The 25646-nt window shown below is 38.9% G+C and overlaps 1 protein-coding gene across 1 annotated transcript; it reads left to right on the top strand.

The window, feature by feature from the left end:
- The first annotated feature begins 20172 nt into the window (after positions 1-20172).
- Positions 20173-25471, top strand: LOC147640681 (protein IQ-DOMAIN 2-like). The gene is made up of 5 exons (XM_086814171.1): positions 20173-20258; positions 20749-20862; positions 21214-21516; positions 24281-24508; positions 24587-25471. The coding sequence occupies exons 2-5, from the start codon at positions 20791-20793 to the stop codon at positions 25220-25222; spliced, it is 1239 nt and encodes a 412-aa protein (XP_086670297.1). The 5' UTR covers positions 20173-20258; positions 20749-20790; the 3' UTR covers positions 25223-25471.
- The last annotated feature ends 175 nt before the right edge of the window (positions 25472-25646 follow it).

The raw sequence follows: 25646 nt of genomic DNA, 5'->3' as shown, positions 1-25646 counted from the left end.
CTTCAATCTGTATATTTCTTTGCTATGCAACATGTCTCAAAACACCAATAAATTGTCGACATGTTGCCTGTTGAGGACAAGCTGGATGGAACCAACTATCCCATGTAGGTATATATGATGCATCATGTTCTGGTGGCCAAGAACCTATGGGTATATGTATCAAGTGCTGACACTCGATCTGTTGGGTCCACATCTACTACTATCAGCACATCCTCTAGATCCGTTATTGGAACTAGTGAATTTGATTCTAGTAGCAGTGTATAGCCTGCACCTATTCCTCCCCACACAAGAACAACTCAAATTGGGATGCCAAAGATGCACAAGCGCATGCACTTATTGCCCTCTCCTGCACAAACGACAAGTTATTCCACACATCCGATCATGTTCCTCTACTAAGAGTGCATGGAATGTCCTTGCCTCTCTATATTAGATCCGCCAATGAAGGCCGAGTTGCCTATCTTTGAAAAAAGCTTGATTTGGAGCATCTGACAGAGGGTGAATCTATGGATGCATTTCTAACCCATGTTAAGGCTCTGTGCGAATAGCTCATCAATATTGATGAGGTTATTTCGGATAGTTCTCTTATCTCTACCATTCTTAATGGCTTTCCTAAATCATATCACAGATTTGCTACCACACTCAGCCTCCTACTAATAAAAAGTAATTTAGAATTGTATACTTTTGATGAGTTGGTGGCTCTCTTGCTTTAGGAAGAGCAGTCTCGTTCTAATCCGAATAATATGCTTGCTTTTGATCAAGCATTTGCTGCCTTCCATCCTTGCAAAGGTAAACTTGGGGCTTCACATCGTGCTAAGCCTCAAGGCAAAGCACCAACCTAGTCAAATCACCCTAATCCCAAGGAGGAGCCAACTGAGAAGAAGAAGAGATGCAATTACTATCGAAAACTTGGTCATATTTTAGAGAACTGTCGAAAACGAAAGGAAAGTGAGAAGAAGAAGCAGCAAGAACTTGCTGTCACTACAAGTGACAATGCAAAGGAAGCAAATTTTACACATGATGGCTATGTATTGACAGTAACCTATAGTGATCTGCATGCCCCTTGTCTGTCCTTGTCAGATGTAAACTAGTACTTTGATTCCGGTGCCACTAAGCACATTACTTCATGTAAGTAGCTATTTTCTACCTTGAGAGATGTTCCGTCAGCTGGAACAATTTTGTGTGCTAAAACAATGCATCCTATGCCATCAAAGGCATTCTCGCAATGTGGAATTGACTTCACGATCTGGGGATCCTTATACTCTTGTTGACACCTTGTATGTACCAGGAATCCGTAAGAATCTCATTTATGTCTCAGCACTTGCCAAAGCTAGATTGAAGATTTAGTTTTTTGATCACTGCTATTCCATTCATGACAGAACTGATTCCGATACGCTTCTCTTGTTTGGTACACTAGGCAATGGCCTACACATGCTTGACATGTATGATAAAAGTGCTGATCCTTATATAGATGCCTTGACTATTTCCATGCCATGGATTGAGCATGACACTAAGCTTTGGCATGCTCGGTTTGGTCATCTAAATTGTCCATCTCTTCTGCAGTTACAGCGTCAAGCTATGGTTCATGAGAGCTGCCCCCTATGGAGCTCTCCCATAAGCATGTATGCGAGGGATGTATAAAACGCATCATCAGTCCTTTCTGAAAGATGGCACTATCTGTGCTACTCACCCATTGTGCAGCTAGTTCATAGTGATCTTTGTGGTCCTATGCGGGTGATATTCCCTTTTGAAAAACACATCACCAGGCTTACCAATGAGATTGTTTCATGCCTTGAGTAGACCATGGCTAAATTACCCTCTTTGGCAAAGTAAGGTCCCTCCTCAAAAATGTGCTACTAAGTAAGGTCTATATCATAATTTCTTTAATACTTTAGACAAAATAAAAGTACTTTTAGACATAGTTTACTATGACCCCAAGCTTCTACCATTGATTTGTAAAAGTTTCTAACAATGTTCTTGAAATTTAGTGCATCATTCATTGTAAATGGCATCTTTTGCAAAAGAATTACCAACTGGTTAAGTTCAACCCCATACCTTTGCCAATGAGTCTTACCTCCATTGCTCCTATCACAAACAACCATATGCAACTTTTTCCATGCATTGTACTTCTCTAGTTGCTTCACCAATAAATCTCCTTTTTCATTTCATGGTGGAGAAATAAATTTTCTTGCATTTACACCACAAAAGAATGTCTTATAAGGTAAGTTTTCACTTGCCCTTGATATCTTTGTATCCTTGTTAATTTCCACTTGACCTCTATGTAACCCAATGCCTGACCAAACCTCTTCTACTTCTTGCATGTCTCTTGAGCATCACTCTTTGGTTGCTCTTTGGTTGCATCCTATACCAACTTTTCAAGAATCCTTACCATGGCATGTAAAGTGAAAAAGTGCTCTTGTTAAGGGTATATTTCGAATAGACTGGTTTTTCCTCACATATTATCAGTTGGTCACAAGTTGGGCACCCTCCTTTCCTATCATTGTAATATAATTTTTCTTTCCATCCTTTAACTTTTGCAATATAGGCATGAAAAATCTACATTGGATCCACACGGATGAAACACTAAACATGTACTTTAAAGTTTTTAGCTCTCTTGCAAGATGTCATTGTACATTGTATTCACTAAATTTATCTACTTTTGAGACTTCTCCCCTTATCTAATGTTTAACCACATTTGGTATACTTGTCAACTTAAAGAAAATCACTAAATTCATATATCTTTAAGACTTCTCCCCTTGTCTAATTTTCAACCACATGTACTTTAAAGTTTTTAACTCTCTTGTAAGATGTCATTGTATATTGTATTCACTAAATTCATCTACTCTTAAGACTTTTCCCCTTGTCTAATGTTCAACCATATTTGGTATACTTGTCAAGTTAAAGAAAACCTTTAATATTTCATGGTCTTCTTTTAGGACTTTGAAAGCAACAAGAAGCCACTATATCTCATTTATGATTAAATATTGAAATAATTAAAATACCTTTTTGTGATGTCCAAACTCAAGGCTCTATTTAGTAGGGTCAAGGTTACCCTCTCTAACTTATATCCTTTGACCTCACATTCTTCAAATTAGTATCAACTTTAGTGCACCGTCACATTCTTGAATTGTCATGTTGCACTTTGCACCTTACATACATCCAACATAAAATTATTAAATTTCATTAGCTTAAATATAACCTTTGCACCTTACATCCAACATAAAATTATTAAATTTCATTAGCTTAAATATAACCTTTGACGTACATTTATATGTATAGCATAGATGCATAGGCTCACCTAGGAGCTTCAGAACTTTACCATAATTGTCATGCATGTCCTACATGATATGTTTTTGGGAGAGGCAAAACCCTTTTTTTCTTTATAACCCTCGTAAATCCTTTGTCTAATTGCTTATAAATAGCAGCATATGCTCTTGAGGCAATCCAAGCTCTATCACATATTCCTTGGGCATCAAGTACAAAAACAAGTATATCAAACAACCTTAGAGGAGATCAATTGCCAACTTGATGCTATGAAGGTAGATTTTGATAAAAAGATTTTAGAATTTATGGCTCATGAAGAGGCTATAGGCCTAGGTTAGTGAGCAATCAAGGAGTTATAGGGCGAGAATCTTAGTAGGTTAGGGTTATGTTTTGGGCACCCAAGTGTGAATAAGAGCTAGTTGTATATAGGAGAATTTCTCAAAATGCTAACACACAATCCCCTTTATGCCAATTGAGTCTTGCTTATCTATTTTAATAAAAAGGTTTTAGAATTTATGGCTCATGATGAAGAGGCTATAGGCCCACGTTAGTGATCACATTAAAGAGTTATAGGGCGAGAAACTTAGTAGATTCAGGTTACATTTTGGGCACCCAAGTGTGAATAAGGGCCAGTTGTATATAAGTGAATTTCAAAAAATGCAACCCCCCTTTGTGCCAATTAAGTCTTGCTTATCTACTTGCTCTCTTATGCTCTAGTGTGTGAGTGAGTGAGTGTGTGTGTGTGTGTGTGTGTGTGAGAGAGAGAGAGAGAGAGAGAGAGAGAGAGATGAGAGTAGAGTGCATGATTCTTAGTGCATGTGCCTCTTGCTTGTGTTATGAGACTCAGCAGGCAAGATAGAGTTGAGTCCAGGGAAGTGATGCTAACTCCTTGGAGGTGATAACAAGTTGGAGGAGATTCAAGAGAGTGAAGCTAACTTCTTGGAGGTGACAACAAGGAGGAGATTCAAAAGATTAGTGCTAGCAACAACCACTGGTAGTGCTTGGAGGTCAAGGAGATCCTAAGCCCAAAGCGAGGTAAGAATCCCATGACGGTGGGTGTAATATGTTTTACTTCCTACTAGAATGGGAGAGTTCTTTAGAGAGTAGCAATAGTCCATTACATTTTTGTTCCCATTTTTCGAGGAGCTAATCTTGCTTCTTTCATCTCCTTAAAGTAATCTGGTCCTTCCTTGCATGCTTAATAATCATTATTTTCAGTTTCCTTGAGGTTTTGGGTGAAGTCATTAGCGGATAACGAGTGAAGAAAAGTGTGGTGAATGTTTGATGTTTTGCTGATCTTGGTGGAAGAATCGGTGTGTGAGTACTTCGGTAACCTCGGAGGGAAGCATTCCAATCAATTATTTTTAGTTTTGTTAAGGTTTTGGGTGAAGTCATGAAGAGTGAATAAGGTTGCTACATAGTGAAGAAAAGTGTGGTGGAATGTATGATTTTTTGTTAATCTTGGTGGAATGATTGGTGTGTGAGTACTTGGGTAACCTAGAGGGAATCATTCCCAGCAATTTTTGTTTGATTTTTTAAGTTTTTCAACATTCTTCTTTTTCACGTTAAAAACTAGTGTTTTTTTCTCAAAAACATAAAAAAAAATATTGTTGTTTAAGCCAGCCACCAATAGACTCAAACATGTGAAAATAATATTTAGACTTTAAAAATTAAGGTAAATAATTTTTTTAGTTTTTGAAAAACCAAAGATATTTATGATGGCTCAAAGTCCCTAAGATCACGTCGGTGAATTATGAGATTACATTGCCAAAAATAGAAAATCATATCCCCATAATCTTATCCTCCTTTAAAAAAATTGGCTTGAAAACTAGATTTTTTCATGAATCTGCATAATAGTTGTCCCACCTCCCATAGCCATTCGGCTCATCTTGGGTCCCATTTAGGCCTTGCAATGTCCTGATAGGGTGTCCAAGAGGAAAGTCTACCTACTCCATGTGTGGACCATTATGAGATAATGGTCGAGTGTAGAATGTAGCCTATTTGGTAGTGTGCCAAACCTAATCTAAGCCATCTCTAAATTCTTGTGTGTGTTCTCTTGTATATGCTGCACATTGTATTCTCTTACATGGACATCACCTATGTTTCCTTTATAGGCTGCCAGATGATGCATTTTGCTTATGTAGACCTTTTAGAGCTTGTGTTTATGGCTTAAAGGCTACTAGTGATAGTTATTATCAACCATAGATGTGCAAGTTTATTGAGAGATGGTTGTGAGCTATGTGGATAATAGCAGGTGCCTTCTGGGGTAGAAAGAAATGTAGCATAAAGATGGCAGCAAAAAATGCATACACATAGAGGACATGTAAGGCATGGATGAGGTGGTTAAGATGGCTCTAATACCATGTAGAAATCCATGGTGCTAGGATGGAACATGTGTGAAGAGAGGAATGAAAGATCAAGCCATGACTATGGTTGATGTAGGATAGACATGGTGTGTGTGTGTGTGTGGATATATACATACATATATATACATACATATATATACATATATATATATACATATATATACATATATATACTATGGTTGATGTAGGATAGACATGGTGTGTGTGTGTGTGTGGATATATATATACATATATATGCATATATATATATATATATATATATATATATATATATATAAAAGCTCAAGAGAGAGAGATTACACAACTTAAAGGACACTCCATGTTATGATAAAACCACCCAAGTACATGCTTTTATAGGCATCAAGCCTTATCTTTTAACTTAGACTTCAATAAGTGATGTTTGCATCCATAGAAGGTGTTCGAACTAACTAACTTCAAAAGGCCCATGGGTTCCTTAAAATTATTCTTTTTAGATGGTGAGACACCTTCAACAAAGAGATACTAGTATTATATAACATTTTCTTAAACATAGGTTTATTGTGTTACTTCACATGATGCAGTCAGAGGATGTTGAAGAGTTGATTAAAGAAGAAACTTCTTGGGAGAAGCTATTAGATTTTCTTTATACAAAGTTGGGGGGTAGATAAAAGATTTATAATTATCAAGGAGATATTTACATCCCAAGATTAATCTTACCTAGATAATAACAAGAACTTTGCCTTACTATAAAGACCTCTTTTTTGGAATCTCAGACGATTACATATGGTCTCATTCATTGGTTATTGAATATAAGGAATGTGTGCATGTTAGTGACCTTGTATGAACTACCAAAAGAATTACAAAAGGATAAATTTTCCTACTAGAAGATGATCCACAAAGAAAAAATCCCTTTCCAAAGGATCTAAAGTTAAGCACCACACACAAAAAAATCCCTACCAGAGAATTCAAGAATCACAAAAAGATATATTTCCTTGCTATACCAGAGAATGTTAAGTGCACACAAACATGTGTTACACATGGAGGCAAAAGGTGCAAATTTCTATTGAAGGAGGATGTTGCACTTATGTGCTACACTTACATGCTACATATAGTTGAAATTTGACGGAGACGACAACAACGACAGTAATAAAGACTCCACCATGCTACTCTAAACTAATGTATGTATTGGAGATGCAGTAGAAGATAGTGTCATGCAACATATTACACTCAGAATGGAATGCAAACAAAGGAATAACTTAGTGCTATTCAAAGGAGACTGGAACTAACAAATATCAAGAGAGCAATCATATCTGAGTCTACCAAAGAAGAATCATCTCAGACATGTAAGCAAATGATTAACTTATGGGATGACTCATCTCTAGTCTATGATAAAAACTAGCATGTATTTTCCCTTCTTATCCTTGCTATCAATTTTTTATGGTTAGGCAACCTCACTCTACCAAGCACTCTACCAAGCGAAGAGATAAAAAGCTGGGGGTTGTTAGATAGCTTAGTATTAATTGATTGCTAGCTTAGCATGCATGCATGCATGCATGTATATATGTAGGTCAATAAGTAGGTATTTATTATAAATGTGTATGTATGTATGTATGTATGCATGGAAGCATGTATGTATATATGTAGGTCAATAGGTAGGTATATATAAATATATATATGTATGTATATTTGTATGCATGCAAGCATGCACTGATGCATAGATTGCTTGCTTAGTATGCATGTACGTATGTAGCTTGCTTGCTTAGTATGCATGCTTGTATGAATGTATGCATTTGCATATACATAAATTTCTTACATATTATGCATTCTTGTATGTTTGTGGGTTATCATTGATCACTTGCTTAATGCAAGGCATCTCTTTTTGGGGGCTGAATTTTCGAGATTGTTATGAGTAAGTACACCCGAAATTTAGGGGAGTGGATGAGGAACTTTTGGAAGCATGTTGGGATGGCCAAAAAGTGGGATTGTGCCTGGCCATTTTCTTCTATGGGTTTATACACATGGTTGCGAGACCACCCGCCGGTGTCTCTCTCTACAAGGTGAGTTTTATGAAAGTAAGTAAAGAAGGCATATGAGGTTGGAAGGTGTTCCTGCCATCAGCTAGAGGGACACCTCCACCGAAGACTCTCTATAATGACATACAACACTTTGAAAAATTCCCTATTTTATTGTGCACAGGTATGTTCACCTTACGTGAATCTATGCTTTGAACATGTGTTTGTCATTGAGCACCAAGGTCTAGTGGTGTGCATGTGACATTCCCTTGTACTTAACTTGGCAAAGTTCTCCATGATGGAGAATACTAAACATCAACAAGGAAGGTTCTCTTTGCCCTCGACAAGGAAGGTGCTTTAGCGTGCGAAGAGGATGCCTTCATGTCCCATTGTAGGTCACCTTCCTATCACACTATAGGTCGCCTTTAGTTTTTCATTGTAGGTCACACTGTAGGTCGCCTTTAGTTTTTCATTTTGTTCATGAATATATAATTAAGCCCAATCTTTAAAATTTTTAATTTTGTCAGCTTGAGATTGAAGATGTTAATGGGTTTCTTGGATGAGCTGGTGTAAAATTGAGGAGGAAGAATTGGCCACCAAGACTCTAGGCTTGATCATTATATTGGTAAAATGAACAAAGAAGTCCTTACCATTTTCATTATAAATACTTTGATAGTCCTAAGGTCACAGTACTAGCTCTTAAGGCAATTAACAAGGTATCTATTATCCCCTATTGATAGAGTTATAGAGAAATATGAATCTATTACTATTTTTGGATATACACCTGCAAGGGTTAGGGCTATGAGATCATCTTATTACACCACACATACTTTAGCGATTGGTAAGATGGATGCAAATCTCCTAGCAGGATGTATAAAATAGAAGTTTTTGAGATTTAGAGGTGATATTGAGTCTTCAACATCTACTAAAGATCCATCAACATCCTCAAGCAAACTTGAAGGAAAAAGAAGATGTCGCAAGAGGAAATCATCTTACCAACATACCACTAGTGTTTAAACTTTGTGTAATTGTCTTTAGATATATAAGTTCCATAAGACTTATATATTCTAGTGTTTAAACTTTGTATAATTGCCTTTAGATGTATAATTTCCCTCCTCAGACATACATCTAGTGTTTAAACTTTATGTAACTGCTTTTAAATGTATAAGTTCCATAAGACTTAGTTTTTATGATGCTACTTGAGCTCTAAATTTATTACTTCATTTATAAATGGTGAGCATTAATAACATAGGATTACTCTAAATTTATCACTTCATTTATAAATGGTGATCATTAATAACATAGGATTACTCTAAACATATCTTAGATCTACATGTGATTCATTAGGAGCAGACTTTAACACCTTTTGCTCATACTCAGGCTTACCAATGAGATCGTTTCATGCCTTAAGTAGACCATGGCTAAACTACCCTTTTAGGAAAAACAAAAGTACTTTTAGACATAGTTTACTATGACACCAAGCTTCTACCATTGATTTGTAAAAGTTTCTAAGAACATTCTTGAAATTTAGTGCATCATCCATTGTAAATGTCATATTTTACAAAAGAATTACCAACTTGCCAATTGCAACCCATACCTTTGCCAAGTTGAAGTGAATCTTTCCTCCAATATGAAACTATTTCCATGCATTATATTTCTCTGGTTGCTTCACCAATAAATCTCCTTTTTCATTTCGTGGTGGAGAAAGAAATCTTCCCACCTTTGCACCACCATAGCGTGGCTTGTAAGGTAAGTTTCCACTTGGCCTTGATATCTTTTCATCCTTCTTAATTTCCACTTTACCTCTTTGTAACCCAATGTCTAACTAAACCTCTTTTACTTCTTGCATATCCCTTGAGAATCACTCTCTGGTTGCTCTTTGGTCGCATCCTATACCAACTTTTAAGCATCCTTACCACGGCATGCAAAGTTCAAAAGTGAACCCTTTTTATGGGTATCTTTAGAATAGGATCTTACTTTGGATCCAAGTAGATTGTTTTTCCCTCACATATTATAAGTTAGTCATAAGTCGGGGCACCCTCCTTTCCTATCTTTGCAATATAACTTTTTTTCCATACTTTGACTTTTTTTCTAGATTTCATGCAATACAAGCATGGAAATTCTACATTGGATCCACATAGACGACACACCAAACATGTACTTTAAAGTTTTCAACTCTCTTGTAACATGTCATTAAACATTATATTCAACAAATTTATCTACTTTTAAGACTTCTCCCCTTGTCTAATGTTCAACCACATTTGGTATACTTTTCAAGTTTTAAAAAAAACCTTTAATATTTCATGGTCTTTTTTGGGACTTCGAAAGCAACAAACCACTATATCTCATGTTTTTAATTAAACATTAAAGTAATTAAAATGCTCTTTTGTGATGTCCGAAATCAAGGCTCTATTCAATCAGGGTCAAGGTTACCCTCTCTAACTTTTATCCTTTGACAATCTCACATTCATCAAGAATTAATACAAAATTTAGTGCACCAGTACATTCTTGAATTGCCATGTTGCACTTTGCACCTTCTAACACAAAATTGTTAATGTACATTGGTTTTGGCTCCTTTAAGCGTGCTCTTGACCTAAATGCTTGTTTTCTCCAACATTCTTCCTCAAGAACATGCATCGTCACACTTATTTAGGCATTCTGTGCTTCCATAGTATGTATTGCATCTTGTAAATATTCACATTTCTTCTCTTTCTCAATCAATCAATCATCACTGAATTTGAGAGTTGTGTTATCATTACTTCCTTAACACAGTAGTGTTTTTGTGATGCTAGCACATGCTTAGTTTCATGATAGAAGATGTGTCAAGATCAGGAGGTATTTGGTATATGGATTCTGGTGCCTCTAACCATATGACTAGTCATTTTCTCAAGTACTCACTAAACTCATAAGAGAAGTACTCTCTCTCTCAATCTGACCTTAGGGACTTAACCTACAAACCTATTTATAGATTAAATGCTCTCACTAAACTCGTCGGAGAAGTACTCTCCTCCTCCATCTGACCTTCGACACTTAACCTGTAAACCTATTTACTTTTTAGCCCATATTCTAAAATTCTAAAAGTGAGTAAACACTTCACTTTTCTCTTTCATGAAATAGACCCACCTCTTCCTTGTATGGTCATCAATAAAAGATACATAGTAACAACATCCTCCCATTGATGCTGCCTTTGTCAGTGGCCCTCGTACATCAAAGTGCACTACATTAAGTGCTTCCTTACTTACATTCTTTTCATGTGGAAATACATTCTTTATTTACTTTCTAAACTGACATTCTTCACAAACTTTATGTATTCCATCCACCTTAAACTTTATGTATTCCATCCACCTTAAACTTTGGCAAGCCTATAACAATTTTTGAATTCTACATAAACTTCAATTGCTGCTGCTGCTTATTCACATGACCATTACGTTTATGCCAAATATCTATATCAACCACAACACTTGTACCTTGTGCAAACATAGCAACTTTCACCTCAGTCATGCTTACATCCAAAGTAAACATTCTACCCATTTTGCTCTTTACAACCAAATGACATTTGCTTTTGAAGTCCTCAACATAGCAACACTCAGGGTTAAAGCACACTTGTAAATCCTACTCAACCATCTTCCTAACAAAAACCAAATTCTTTGTTATGTTAGGTATATGAAGTACATCAGCCATGCACCTAACCTTGTCATCCTACATAGCCAATGGCGCATTCCCAATGTGAGCAATAGGATGAGCCTGAAAAGATGCAGGGGAGAAGAGAGCTTGAGCTCTTGCAAGCACACACACCCTCACAAAACCTGGAAGAGAACACACAAGGTGAGAGGCTGAAAATCTTCTTCTTCTTTACTCAACACTCAACACACCATATACAAAAGATAAGAGTACACACAATATAAGGTACTCAACCAAATACATAATAGGGTTCTCTATAGTGTGAACCCAACTTAATGAGCTGGCGCTATAACTATGCCAGTCTCTAGAATGGCTGTCACACAGCCTGTCATCCCAACCATGCCAGTGGTGTAAGTGTGGGGCCTATCCCCCAGGTGGGTCATCAGTGTCCACCGCCTCACTAGATGAGCTCGATATCTCAACAGAGCCATGCCATCCTCCGTATCTACATAATCTGGTTTTTTTAGATTTTTCACATCTCTAAACCACTCACCATGACAAGTCATGTGGCTAGAGGCTCCTCTCGAATCCACATACCATACATCATCTCACTGTTTGTGGATACATTTGTAGTCACCCTGAATTTCACATGTGCTATATAACAAACAACTACTCACCTCTATCTTCAACCTGCTCGCTTGAAGATGCATAATTATCTTGCTCCAACCTACCACTTTTTATATCACTTTGCCTCTTACAACATTCTGCTCTACAAAGTGACCTACTTTACCACACGATAAAAGCAATCCTTTGAACCTAATCCTGATTGCTATTTGTACCAATTGTTTTGGTCTCTCTAGCTCCCCCTACCTTAATACTGCCCTCTTCTTTCATCTATGCATGTTTATTGCTGCTGCAAATCCTTGGACTGCTACTCATCATAATTCTAATTTCCAAACTGACCACACCCTTGGCCTCGACTACTATGACCTCTACCTCTACCTCTACTTGAATTCAAGTAGAAGGCCTGTTCTGAAGTGTTCTTGATTTAGGAGAAAGAGTCTTTACCCAAGAATCGAGAACATTCTCTCTTACAACAATAGAGGTCCTGAATGGCTTGTATTCTTTGCCAAGCCTATTCAAATAGACGCTCCCCAAGTCATCATCTTCCACTGAGATATTGATAGATCCAAGGGATTCAACAATACCCTTGATCTTCAATGCATACTCATTGATAGACATGTTTTGCTTCTCCGTGATGTATTTAGATCTTGTTTTAGTTGCAACTTCCTTACCTTTGTGTTTGTCTGGAACATCTTCACCAAGTTTTGCCATACAACTGCTAGAGTGTTAGCATCCTGTATATGCCCTATTATAGTTTTTGTTACACTCACTGAAAAGCCAATACATGAAATTCCTTGTACCTTGGTTCCAGTCTTTAAATGTCTTTATCTCTATTGGAGTTGTGTTCTCTTCAGAGACAATTCCAAAGGCTCCTCAAATTGTCTCCTTCAACATAGTCCCAAAATTCTTTTCCCATCAAGAAATTGGCCATTCTGAACTCCTATGCATGTAAGTTATTCTTGTCAAGGTTCTAACAATCTAGTTGATATTATCAGACATCTTTTCTTACAACAACCAAAAATCTATAAACATACAATTTATGTATGCAACCTATAAGAAGGTAATATTTGTTGTAGCTCCTATATAGTAGTACTTCTACACAACATGTATGTCATAGCACGTACCCAAAGTACATGTACATACACAATATATCCACAATCAACAATACATGTGAAATCTCTATATGACACCCAAAATGTATTGCTGCACTGCAATAACGAATGTTTGGATAGAAACACTTCCAAATTGAAGCTTCCCAAAAGTGCCCAAAAACACATTGCAATGATGGAACGGAGGCCAAAATGCACCCAAAATGCAAATCTCACCAAAAAAACATCAGTGTAAGGTACTCCAAACCTCATGGACACCTCCATGCCTACAAAGAAAGCTCCTCAATCGAAGATGTGTTGCTCCCAGAGCTACCCAAGGGGTGTTGTACCTAAACAAGAAGGGAGAGAGATGATGATGCTCTTACCCGTGTACCGTTTTCTTTGCCTTAGTAGCTTCCTTTGCTGCTTAACTCCTTAGCTTGAACCAAGCTCTAATACCATGAAAATATTGAGGGAGGAGAGAGAGCTTGAGCTCTTGTAAGCACACACACACACACACACTCTCTCTCTCTCTCATAAAACGATGGATAGCACACACATAAAAATGGAGGGCTTAAATCTTATTCTTATTGTACAAATGGAGGTCTATAAAAGATAAGTGAAAACTAATACAAATACTAGAGTACTATGTACAAGTGGTCCATAATATGAACACACTAAGTAGGTGAGCTAGTAAGATAAGTCTAGCCATAACTCGGTTGGACTAGGTAGGTGTAGTCTAGCTATAGAATCACTGGCGAAGATTTGTCATGTTAGTTAACCAAAAACACCAATGGTGTAAATGTGGAACGGTCACCCTAGACACATCATGAGTTCAGCTCATGTTGAACTTAACATCTCAACACTTGTTAGATGCAAGTAAGCAGAGATATCTTTAATGAGATGAGTAGCTAGTATACACTAGTGAAGGCAACAAAAGATGCAGATGTAAGAAGCAATGGTGTTACCCCACATGTAGAGTAGTAATCACAGGTGCTTTAGTGGACTTGGAGAGTCCTCTAGCAGTGGATCGAGTGTTAGCATGCAGGTTAAGGACAAATGTAGGTACACATGTATCATGCAAAGGGAGGGAAAAGGTAGATCAATCTTTTATGCTAGATCGGCAATGATGTTACCCCACATGTAGAGCAGTAATCACAGGTGCTTAGTGGACTTGGAGAGTCCTCTAGCAGTGGATCGAGTGTTAGCATGCAGGTTAAGGACAAATGTAGGTACACATTTATCATGCAAAGGGAAGGAAAAGGTAGATCAATCTTTTATGCTAGATCGGCCCAACATACCACTCATATGTGGATGGGGACTCTTCTGTTAGTGGTTACTTCTAGTGCAAGAGAACTAGGGCAAGGAGAACCATTGTTGTTTTGGGATACCTAGCAGTGATCCAGGTGTATGCAGGTCTATGAGGGTTAGAGACCCTATTGAGGGCACGTTGAGGTATGATGGATATACAGCCCATCATTATCCTTACATGGTCAAAGCAATACAAGAGTTGGAGCCCACTTATTTTGAGCAAGCACTTGGAAATAAAAAATGGAAAGATGCCACGGATAAGAAGATGGCAACGTTGGATGAAAATGCAACATGGGAGTTAGTGTCTTTGCCTAAGGAAAAGAAGGCAATTGGATGTCAGTAGGTGTATAAGATCAAGCATAACTCGGATGGATTAGTGAGCAGGTAAGGCAAGATTGGTTGCCAAGGGTTATGCACACTCCCATGGCATTAACTATGAGGAGACATTCAACCCAGTTATGAGAATGGTCACAACCATGGGAGCTGCCATTATTATTATTATTAGATGAATGTAAATAATTTCTTCTTACATGGTGATTTTCAAGAAGAAGCATACATGATGAAGCCACCACGTTATGAGAGTAATGTACACCCAAAGTTTGTGTGCATGTTGTACGCAAAGCCTTGTATAGCTTGAAGTAAGTACCCTTAGCATGGTCAAACAAGATCGGGGAGTATCTTGCTACCATTAGATTTCAGATATTGGATATTTTTCATTTTATGTAAAAAACACATACAAAGGGATCATGCTATTAGTCATTTATGTGGATGACTAATAGCATGGTCAAACAAGATCGGGGAGTATCTTGCTACCATTAGATTTCAGATATTGGATATTTTTCATTTTATGTGAAAAACACATACAAAGGGATCATGCTATTAGTCATTTATGTGGATGACTTGATTAATTTGTGGTGATAGTGATGCTAACATACATGATGTTAGGATGCTTTTGAAGCAAAAGTTTGGGATGAAGGATTTGGGCTGCAATATTTCTTATGTATAGAGGTGGTGAGATCACCTCATGGCATTTTGTTGCTACAAAGGTAGTATGGCTTGGACATGTTGTCTAAGTATGGTATAATAGGTTCTAAGCCTATTAGAGTAGAACACAAATATTTTCATAGATCTTTTGGAGGAACCCAATATGTACAAGTTCATAGTGGATAGCTTGATCTACATGATCATTACTAGGCTAGATTTGAGTATGTTATTGTAGGACTTATGAGTCACTTTATATAGGCCCCCAAGAAGCCACACTTGGATGTGGCTAGATGTCTTGTCAGATACATAAAGTCCATAGTTGATTTATGAAATTTTCTATGAGGCTAACACAAAGATATAACTACATAGGTACATAGATGCTGATTGGGTTGGTAGAGTCATAGGCAGGAGACCTACCAATGGCTTTATGTTTTCTTTTGGGAGTGTTGTTGTTGATATCGCTACATGGGTACTACATAGATGCTAATTGGGCTAGTAGTGTCATAGATAGGAGATCTACGAGTGGCTTTATGTTTTCTTTTGGGAGTGTGGTTGTGAGTTGGAGCAGCAAGAAACAGTAATCAGTAGATCTCCTATTTATGGCACTGATAGCCCAATCAGCATCTATGTTCCCACCGACAGTTACCTTGTCAAGTATAGAGGAAGAGTACAGGGGCGTTGCTATGGTAGCTCTTGCTTAGTTTTAGAAGCTACTTGGTGATATGGGTCAGCCCATGGATAGGGTTATTGTCATTTGTTATGACAACATGAGTAGCATACAGCTAGCCAATAAACCCAATATACCATGCCAGGACAAAGCACATTGAGGTGCATTATGACTTTGTAAGGGGGAAGGCTCTAGTAGGTGATGTAGATCTCGTATATGTCAGCACACAGGATAAGGTGGCTAACATCTTGACAAAGGCATTGGGTACTAGTTGAGATATCGAACTCAACACTAATGTTGTGGGCATTGATGATCCACCTCGGTGATAGCTTCTGTACTTATTCCATTGGCACAGTTGGTGAGATTGTGGTTGATATGCCACTAGTGGATGACAGGCTATGTGATAACCACATTTAGTTGACTAGAGAATGGCATAGTTATAGTGCCAACCCATATAGTCGAGTTCACACTATAGACCAACCCTTGTATGTTATATTAGGAGTGTACTTTCCCTTATAGTATGTACTCTTATCTCTTTAGTTTATGGTTATCGCGAGAAAAGAAGAAGATAGAAGAAAATTCAATGACTCATCTTTGTGTTGTGTCCTACTCTCTCTTGTGTGTATGTGTTTGCTTCCAAGGAACTCAAGCTCTCCCTCTCCCCACATTCTCTTTACTATCTTATGTTCCATTTTTTAGAATATACCTTCCCATCCCTATAGTTCCAAAGCACACATTAAATCTCCCTTCACAAAAGCCCATAGGTGGGGAGCAAGGATGGGGGTGATGGTGGGACTCGTAGACATGTATTGTATCAATACGACATTTTTTGCCATCTTTGCAAACATATAATTGAGTTTAAGTTTTGTGATGTGAAAGGTCCTACTTCTTGTGATGTGAAATCTCATTTTAATAATTGAGTTTAAGTTTTGTGATATGAAAGGTCCTACTTCTTATGAGTGTCGCTTGCATACACCGTTGTTGATCCTCTTACACCTTATGCTCACCGTGATTGTGTTAGCTACTCTCACCCATCTCATTAAACTCCCTTTTGGCATGGTATAGTAGAAATAAATTCACCACGGCATGCTTCTAACTAACGCTATGTGAAAGAATGCAAAGGTGGCCAAAATTCTCTCCACATATGGATTTCCTTTTATGTATAATTAATAAACAACCACATTTGTATGAAATTTTCCTTCTCACATCACTTAAACTTTGACTTTGTCTATGTAAACTATTGGAGTATATATTGCACATCTTTAATTTTTTGCACAAGGATGTATGGGTAACTACAATTATCTCCATATAGGGGCGTACTTTTATGCATAATTATCAAACATTACATGTGCATGAAATTTTCTTTCTTGCCACTTATACTTCGGCTTTTCCTAAGCACTCCTTACACCGTTGAATATATTATCCTTTAATCATCAACTTAGTGTTGCAATAGAGTACCCTCTATAAATGATAGTTATGTAAGAAAAAAATCTACACTTTTAAAAACCCTTATTTTGAGCCCACGTGCCATGCATACGTACATTTAAGTGAATCTCCCAAGATTTTGAAAAGGACACCTTTGAAACATAAAAATCACAAGAAGAAAAAGTGTATTTCTAAAATTAATAAAGCCCATGCATTTGATTTGATGGTGTAACAATGAGACATGATGCATTTTAAAATGATTATGAGAAAAGACAACTAGTTTTTGGTAACACAACATTACCGCACCCAAGTCTTCACACAAAAAAAGGCTTGACATCATTATCATACCCAAGTCTTCACACATAAAAAGGCTTCACATATTGAAATGACTTGTAACACCATAGAAAAATGGTTTTTTGAACAAGACTGTTTCCTCTCCAATGGAACTTCTTCACAAATTTTCTCGTGTTGGATCGAACTATTTTTCTTGTTAACTTTCAAGGATGTTGTTCATTATTGCATAAGTATGTTTGAAGGTCGTCCCAAAGGTCCTAAAAAGTACTCCCTTTAAATGATTTTGTTGATGATCCTTTTTTAGCTAAAAATACAAATAGTATGGAGCTTTTTTCTATCCACATGAAAATGAGCAACCATTTTTGGAGAGCAATGCTACTTTTAGGGACTTACAGGAGGTTAGCTTGGAACCCCTATACAATTTCTTGCAAGAAAGAGGTCGTAACTTGGATGCCTCATTAAATACTTTGTTTAGTCGCATGCCCCAGTGTGAAGATCAAGCTCAATTTCCACTCTTGTTGAAGAAGAGTGAATGGTCTAGCAAAAACACTTCACTTGTTGGAGTGGAACTTGTAAATCCACCCTAAGCATCAAACCTTCCAAATAATCTTCCAAACAATGTCACACAAACTGTAACTTACATACCTACAAGGTTGGCATTAACTAATAAACCTCCCAAAAAATGGTGAAATGGAAGGGGGATTCACATATGTTATGCAAAAAAGGTGAGGTACTTATGTAGCAAAAGCTTATGGTGGAAACTAGTGCACCTAGGCCCCACCCCATTACACAACCCCTTTTTTTTGTAATGCGAGATTTTATTTGTACCAAGCAGTGTCCTTACGGATGAGAGCTGGAAGAAGTAAGACTCGATCACGAGACCTTACCCCAAACACACACGCTTCACCAATTGCTTTACCGCACTGCTGGTGCACAACCCCTTTTTCTTTCCCCAAATGGTGCCCAATGCGTAATGAACCCCATAACTTTGCCAATGGAAAGGCATGATGCGTCAGGCTTACAACCGAGCTCTAATAGGAGGGCTCCAGAGATAGTTTATTTAACTTAAAATTGTTCAAAGCTTGTGAAAGGGGATGAGAGCAAAGGGGTGTTCGAAAGACCTGATATTTGTAGGGCTTGTGAGCAACAGTGTTCGGGAAATAGGTGCCTCGGCCAATTGGAATTTTGGATTTTGGCCCCTCTAGATAAAAGGTAAAAATAGTGAGAATGTTGGTTTGTATTGCAAATTTGCTTCATCTGCCGGTTTAACAAAAAGGAAATGGGAAATGTGTCCCCTTCTCCCCACCCAAAAAAAAAAGTAGGCGTGTGAAGAGCCCCCATGTAAGCACAACGAGTAAATAATAAGCCATAAAGATTAAATCTAGGCTAATAAATAATGGGATCGCAAGATACACTTAAAGAAATAAGATGAGGATGAGTAGCCGCTAATAGCCGGCCGAATGGGCGGCCGAATAAAGCCCTGTCCGTATTTCTCTCTCCTCCCTGTTCTCTCCTCTTTTCTCTTTCATGCACGCTCGCGCTCTCTCTCTCTCTCTCTCTCTCTCTCTCTTCCTATTTTAGCGGTTTGGCCAGCTTGCCTACACCCTTTGTAGCCTTGTAAGTTGTAGGGGCCAGCCCTAACCTTGTCATGTTCACATCAACAAGCCCTGCATTGCTCGTAAAGCTCTCCTCATCAGTGAAGCTAACCCCATCCTCCCCAGATTAATCTTTCTTGCCCTGCATTGCTCGTAAAGCTCTCCTCATCAGTGAAGCTAACCCCATCTTCCCCAGATTAATCTTTCTTTAATCGTTGCTCATATCCAATACCTAGATTATAATTCACCTAGGCAGCGCTTCTGTTAGGCTCGCCGCTTAATCTTTCCAGCATTTTCAATAATCGCGTTATTATTCGATCTAGCCTAAGCTAAGGTTCTTTGCAGCCAATTAATGAAAAATGGAGTATTTAATGCTGCTGTGTTGTTGACCTAACTTTTGTAAGGATAACAAGTTGTTTTGCTGCAGCAAAGCCATGCTTCTCCACAAGCAGGAGCAGAGGTTGGTTTTCTTAGGCAAAGCATTGCATCTCACACACACGCACGCACGCGCGCGCGCGCGCGCGCGCGCACACACAGAGAGAGAGAGAGAGAGAGAGAGACACACACACACACACACACACACACACACACAGAGGAGATGCTTCAATTTTCAATTTCTAGCGTGAAGCCAACTTGCAAATGCCAAAACCTGCAGTTGGGCTGTTCCTTAATTCACTCATTTTCTCTCTCACTGTGCATTTGGGTTCTCCTGTTTGTGATGAATGCCTGCTTTAATTCTCAGCTGATCTCTCCCTTTCTCTCTCCCTCTCTCGCTCTCAATTGTCAATCAATGCTTGTAGCCTTTAGACTTTAATTATCCTAATCGCCTCCTCAGCTTAATCGATTCATTGATTGCAATGATCCAAACAGTGCTAACGGTTTGCATGAAGGAGTGATTAATGAGAACTAAGTTCTATCTTTTAACTAATCCTTGATTAAGGCAGTTTATTGCGACTCACGAGCGCAAGAGTGATGGTAGTCTGCGTCATAATTCATCCTCATACCAGTGTCGTCCACAGAACCGTGTCGTGGTGAGAATGTACAGCAATTAAGAGTCTGCTAGTACTAAATTGGCCGCATGATGCAGTTGTTAAATAATAATTAACAAGGATGATTAACTCTTCTGAATCCTGGTTATGTATGATGTATCCTAAAGCGGTTGTTAATTAATAATTAGCAAAGATAAGTGACTCTCCCTCTTGTAGTTCTTAATTAGGTCCGTAACTCTCCCTATTATGTACGATTACGTCGTTGACAATGTGCCAGTTGTAATTAATTAATTAGACAAAGTACGATTAGTAGGGGTGTACTTTTAAAAAAATAAGGCTTTTGTGACTAAAGTTAATATAATTACATGCATTTCGGTCATTTGAAAGCATTAGTTTTAAGTACTAACTCGAATTTGTTCCTTGCAAGGGAAGCAAGGACAGGCAAAGTCCATTAAATGTGACATGCTTTGATTGAGATGATTCTTGGGGGTCTCCCAAATGTGATACGTTTACTTAATTCAATTATATGCAGGCTCACTTGATCGAGGGCCACCTGCTTGAGTGTGGACAGAATATGGGCTGGATCAAGGCTTTTTTTGGTGGGAAAAAGCACCCCAAGGTCTCATCATCTGAACCCAATAACGAGGTATTTAACACAATTTAGGGTTGCCCTTTTGGATTAATTGTGTAAATTTTAAGCATTGGTAAAGAGGGATTTTGCAGAATTCTTACATTAATTGTGTGAATTTTAGCACCACTGAATTGACCTTGATGGTTAGCCAATTATAAAAAGCTCGTTTTTATCCATTTAATTCTATCAAGGCATGTTTTCTTTGAAATGTAAACGAGGAAATTTTAAAATAATGAGGTGTGTGAACGCCATTGAAGTTTTCGCTGCGGCAGTGTATTATTTTCTATTTGTGGTTTAATAAGTTTTACTTTGTGAGTGATAAGGGGTACTTTGAAATTATGTGTGCGCGTGTGGGGGTGTGTGCAGAAGAAAGCTACAGCAGGTGCAAACAGTAATGGTCACGAGAAATCGCAAGAATCGAAGTCCAAGCGATGGGGGGGATTGTTCAAGACGGCAAGCAATATCGATCGGCGGGCGGCGGGCGGGCAGTCGGCGGTTTCTGACGAGGATGTCGTGTCGGTGTCCGCCACCCCGCCCACCACCAACACCTCTACTACCACCATCGTGCTGTGCAAGTGTGCCTGTGCGCGCACTGCCCATGTGACTCACTTCTCCAAATGCGAGGAACGGGCTGCCATCTGCATCCAAACTGCTTATCGTGGATTTCTGGTATAGTGCTCCTTCCACTTCCACATTTATCATGGATTTCTTATATTTGCTAGCTCCCCAATATATATATCCTTTTCTCTCCTTTTTCCATACATATTTCACGTATCCCTCACAACCATACTCGTTGTCATAAACTTTATGTATGCACTAAGTAACTGGTGGCTTCATTAAGCTAAGATAATATCTCTTAAATGTAACCTAGGCTTTTTCTTTGGAGGTTGGCCACTTCGTCATCCTCATCCCATCCTCTTCGTGCTTTCTCTCTGTGCACGCCCACTCCCACATACAAGGAGTTTGGGTTACAATAGTGGTGTAAAGCTAGAACACTCACAAAATATGCAATCTTTCTCTAAACCATAGCTTAATTAGAATAAAAGACAATGACAGAGAGAAGGAGACTGTTGCACTAAGATGGCTACATTTCACACCCCCACACTCCCATGGAGTGAGCTGCGATGGTTATTAGAGCTACTCAGAAATTTGTTACAAGATAAGGACATAAGCACACAGTTTGATTAGTAAATTGTGTAAAGACGAGCCTTATAGTGCATCTATATTTTCTTGAAGACGCAAAATGGCCATGACTAGACCATGTAGGTTTGTGATAATAATCGGCAACATTGCCAACAGTATAGACTCGACCCATAAAGAACTAGTAGATACTCCTATGTACTCGCCCACCTCCCATTGCCATGTAGTTCTCATCTTGGCCCTATTTGGCAATGCTAGGACATGGTTTAAAGTCTACCTAACAATACCATCAGGTCACTAAGGTCATCGTCTAGGACATCTAGTTAGGCCTATATGTTAAGTTGCTCAACCATGGCTTCTCTGCATAATGAGCTAACTAAACTCATTACGATAGAGAGTGAGGATGGACATTGTGATAAAAGGGATCATGAGCTATTAATGTATAAGGGTATTCTTATCTCCGCCTAGTAAATAGCTACCACTTTGAGAGAATCAAATGATGGGTAGGGAATAGAAAAGCATGGGTGGGTCCATTCTAACACTCTCCACCCAAGAGAGGAAAGTATACAAAGATCATGAGAAAAAGGCTTGAAAAAGGTTTGACCTAAACAAAAAAAAATGCACCCATTGTAGTAGCCTGGCAAGGTGCAAGCCAAAAATACTTGTGGATTGACAGGTGTTCATGTCTGGAGTCATTCCATAAAAACGAGTCGTCATGACATTCCAACATGGCATTCCAACATGCTTCCATTATTAATCTCCAAAGGCTAGTAATGGTGAAAGGGGAATGGGGACACCCAATTGGAAAAGGAGAGCTTGAGATGTCAAACATTTTTGCATGTCATTTTTCTTCATTCTATTTGCTCATAATTGATGGCACCTTTAAATTTTTTTTTAAAAAATTCAAAGTGCAAGAACAAGTATAGACACCAACCATATATTATGTATAAAATGCCACCAAACATTGTTGCCAACAATGGAGTTTTGAACATGCAATCTCTTGCTAGGAAACTAATCACCCTTACATAAAGCTGAATTCCTTCTCATTTTTAATTTAGTTTTAAAGGTGTTTCGTTTACGTGTACATTGCCTTCAATTGTAGATGCATGAAAAAGGGCATGGTATTGTACAGAAAAGTCCTAACGGCAAAGTAGAAGTTTTCCATTCTAAAACTAGGAGTGGGTAAAAGTGGTTAAATACTTTGCTAATTTCTTAACCTTATTTCTAAGCTTGCTACATGTTATCATATTATTCAGAAGTATAGGATAGCAAGTGAGCTCAACAAAAGGGATTTTACAAATGTATTTTAGATAGTGTCACATTATTAACCAAGGTGTGTGGATGTGTGTCCTCGATCTTGCACTATAATTTACACTTTTGTGGTTCAACTAAGCACCATCTAATGCACTTTTTACATGTGTTGAGTGATCATTATTAACCAAGGTGTGTGGATGTGTGTCCTTGCACTGTAATTTGCACTTTTGCGGTTCAAGTGACACCATCTTATTTTTTTTTACTTCAAGTGAATGCACTTTTTACATGTGCCAAGTGATCATTTGCTGACTTTTGTACAATGTACCATTTCTCATTGTTGCTACTTTTCAACAAAGCAATAAGATGCCTTGCACTTCACGCACTATTTCTAAGGTCAGTTTCCCACTATTTCTGAGTAGATCCCATGGAATCCTTTTGATTCGGTTAACTTTATATGTACAATTTTATATGTACAACACCATGCCAATAAATCTATGCGCTTTCTATATTGAAAATTTTAAATGTCCATAAAACCTAGGGACATTTCAAATTAAAGGTAGTTCACTTTTGTATGTACAATAGCATGCCAAAAAATTTACACACTATCTATGAGGAATTTTTTAATAGCACAAAAACCAAAGCTTATTTGAAATTTGAAGGCGCGTGTGTAAGCATTTGCCATTGAGCAATGAGAGCATATACTACATGAAAAAGTGACAATTGGATCTGACCCTTTAGACTTTGTCACAATGCACAAACACACAGGTTACCCTTTAGACTGTGCACACACGTGTGCATGCGTTTGTGGGTAGCCTTAAGGACACCTCCTCAATCTACCCGGTTTTAGTTCTCGAGTGCCAAAATATATGCTAAAAATGTTTTTTTAACCCATCAAAATAAGGACACCTCCTCAATCTACCGGGTTTTAGTTTATAACTAAAATATGTAATAAAATGAATCCATTATGTTAGGCATTTTTTTCCCATAATTATAGCCAGTAAAAAATATACTAAATTGTTGTTTTTTTTTCGAGAATTAGGCACGAAGGGCTCTGCGTGCGCTGAAGGGCTTGGTGAGGCTGCAAGCGCTGGTGCGGGGTCACGCGGTGCGCAAGCAGGCGGTGGCTACGCTGAGGAGCATGCAAGCGGTGGTGCGTGTGCAAACACGGGCGCGCGCCCACAGAGTGCGAATGTCGGAGCAAGGCGAGGCTGCTCGATCGCGCGTCGTGGAGCAGCGCAGGCTTGAAGGGCAGCTACGCGACTTCAAGGTACAGCAATCAAAATGTCACAATAATTAAGGTTAACTTGTTACCATCGAGTTTGACAGTTTTTTTGTGTTTCTACAGAACGGTTGGTGCGATAAAATAGGGACTCTGGAGGAGCTTGAGGCCCGGCTTCAACAACGGCAGCAGGCGGCGGAGAAACGCGAACGCGCGCTCGCTTACGCCGTCTCTAACCAATGCCGAGCCGCCACGCAACCAGAGGGGGCTGGCGTGGAGGCGGAGTACTACGACGCTGGCTGGGGTTGGGAGTGGCTCGAACGCTGGATAGCGACACGTGCCGTCCCTGCGCCAGCATGGCATAAGAAAACGCAGCAGCTCTCCTCCCCCTCGAACAGCCAAAGGGTGACACGTGTCTCGTTCGATTCCTCCGCCGACTTGAACCCCCTGCGTCTCCCCGCTAACTCAGCCGCCAACCGGGATGAGTTCTGCTCGCCCTCACGCCGTTACTCAGCCTCCAACACGCCGCGGTCGGTGGCCGGTGTGCGTCCGGCCACGAATTTGGCCCGGCGTCCGGCTAGCAACCCCCGCCAGCGTCCTACGAGCGACAGCGAGATCCACTCCGTCCGCCGCCACACGCTTCCAGGTGGTGTCGTGCCCCCCTGCGCTACGCCCTTGTATCACGCCAAGCACCTCCCAAACCGCCACGTGACCGCCCCCAGAAAGCCGCCTGTGCAGGTATCGCCTCGCCCCTTCTACTGACAACTCTAACACGTACGTCCACTGGCAACGACATTGAGAGAGAAGAAGAAATCCACATGTAAATTCCAATATTTAAATTGTTTGCATTCACCAACCTGCTTCAAGGTTTACATAGCAAAGGCTTCTTTTTGGTTCACCTACAAAGTTGTACCATTCAGATTGTACACCAACTTGAACACATACTAGCCTAGCCTTTGTGTGCCACATTTTGTAACGATCCCATTCAAATGGATTCATTGCCATGTCTAATTGAAACCCTTGGTGTGGTGTCATGCATGGATGCTTCTTCAGCATTTGTCTTTGCTAGCACAAGAAAAAGTTAGCCCATCAATCTACCAGATCCATGGATGATCACATGAAATTGTGGTTGAAACACCATGAACATCATACATCATACAAGCACTCCACTTGTGAATCTACCATA

The sequence above is a fragment of the Cibotium barometz genome, chromosome 2 (genome assembly GCF_041138505.1).
Source record: "Cibotium barometz isolate CiBa-2024 chromosome 2, ASM4113850v1, whole genome shotgun sequence".
In the NCBI taxonomy this organism is placed as follows: Eukaryota; Viridiplantae; Streptophyta; class Polypodiopsida; order Cyatheales; family Cibotiaceae; genus Cibotium; species Cibotium barometz.
The sequence above is the reverse complement of the archived record's forward strand: the minus strand, read 5'-3'. Positions and strand labels throughout refer to the sequence as shown.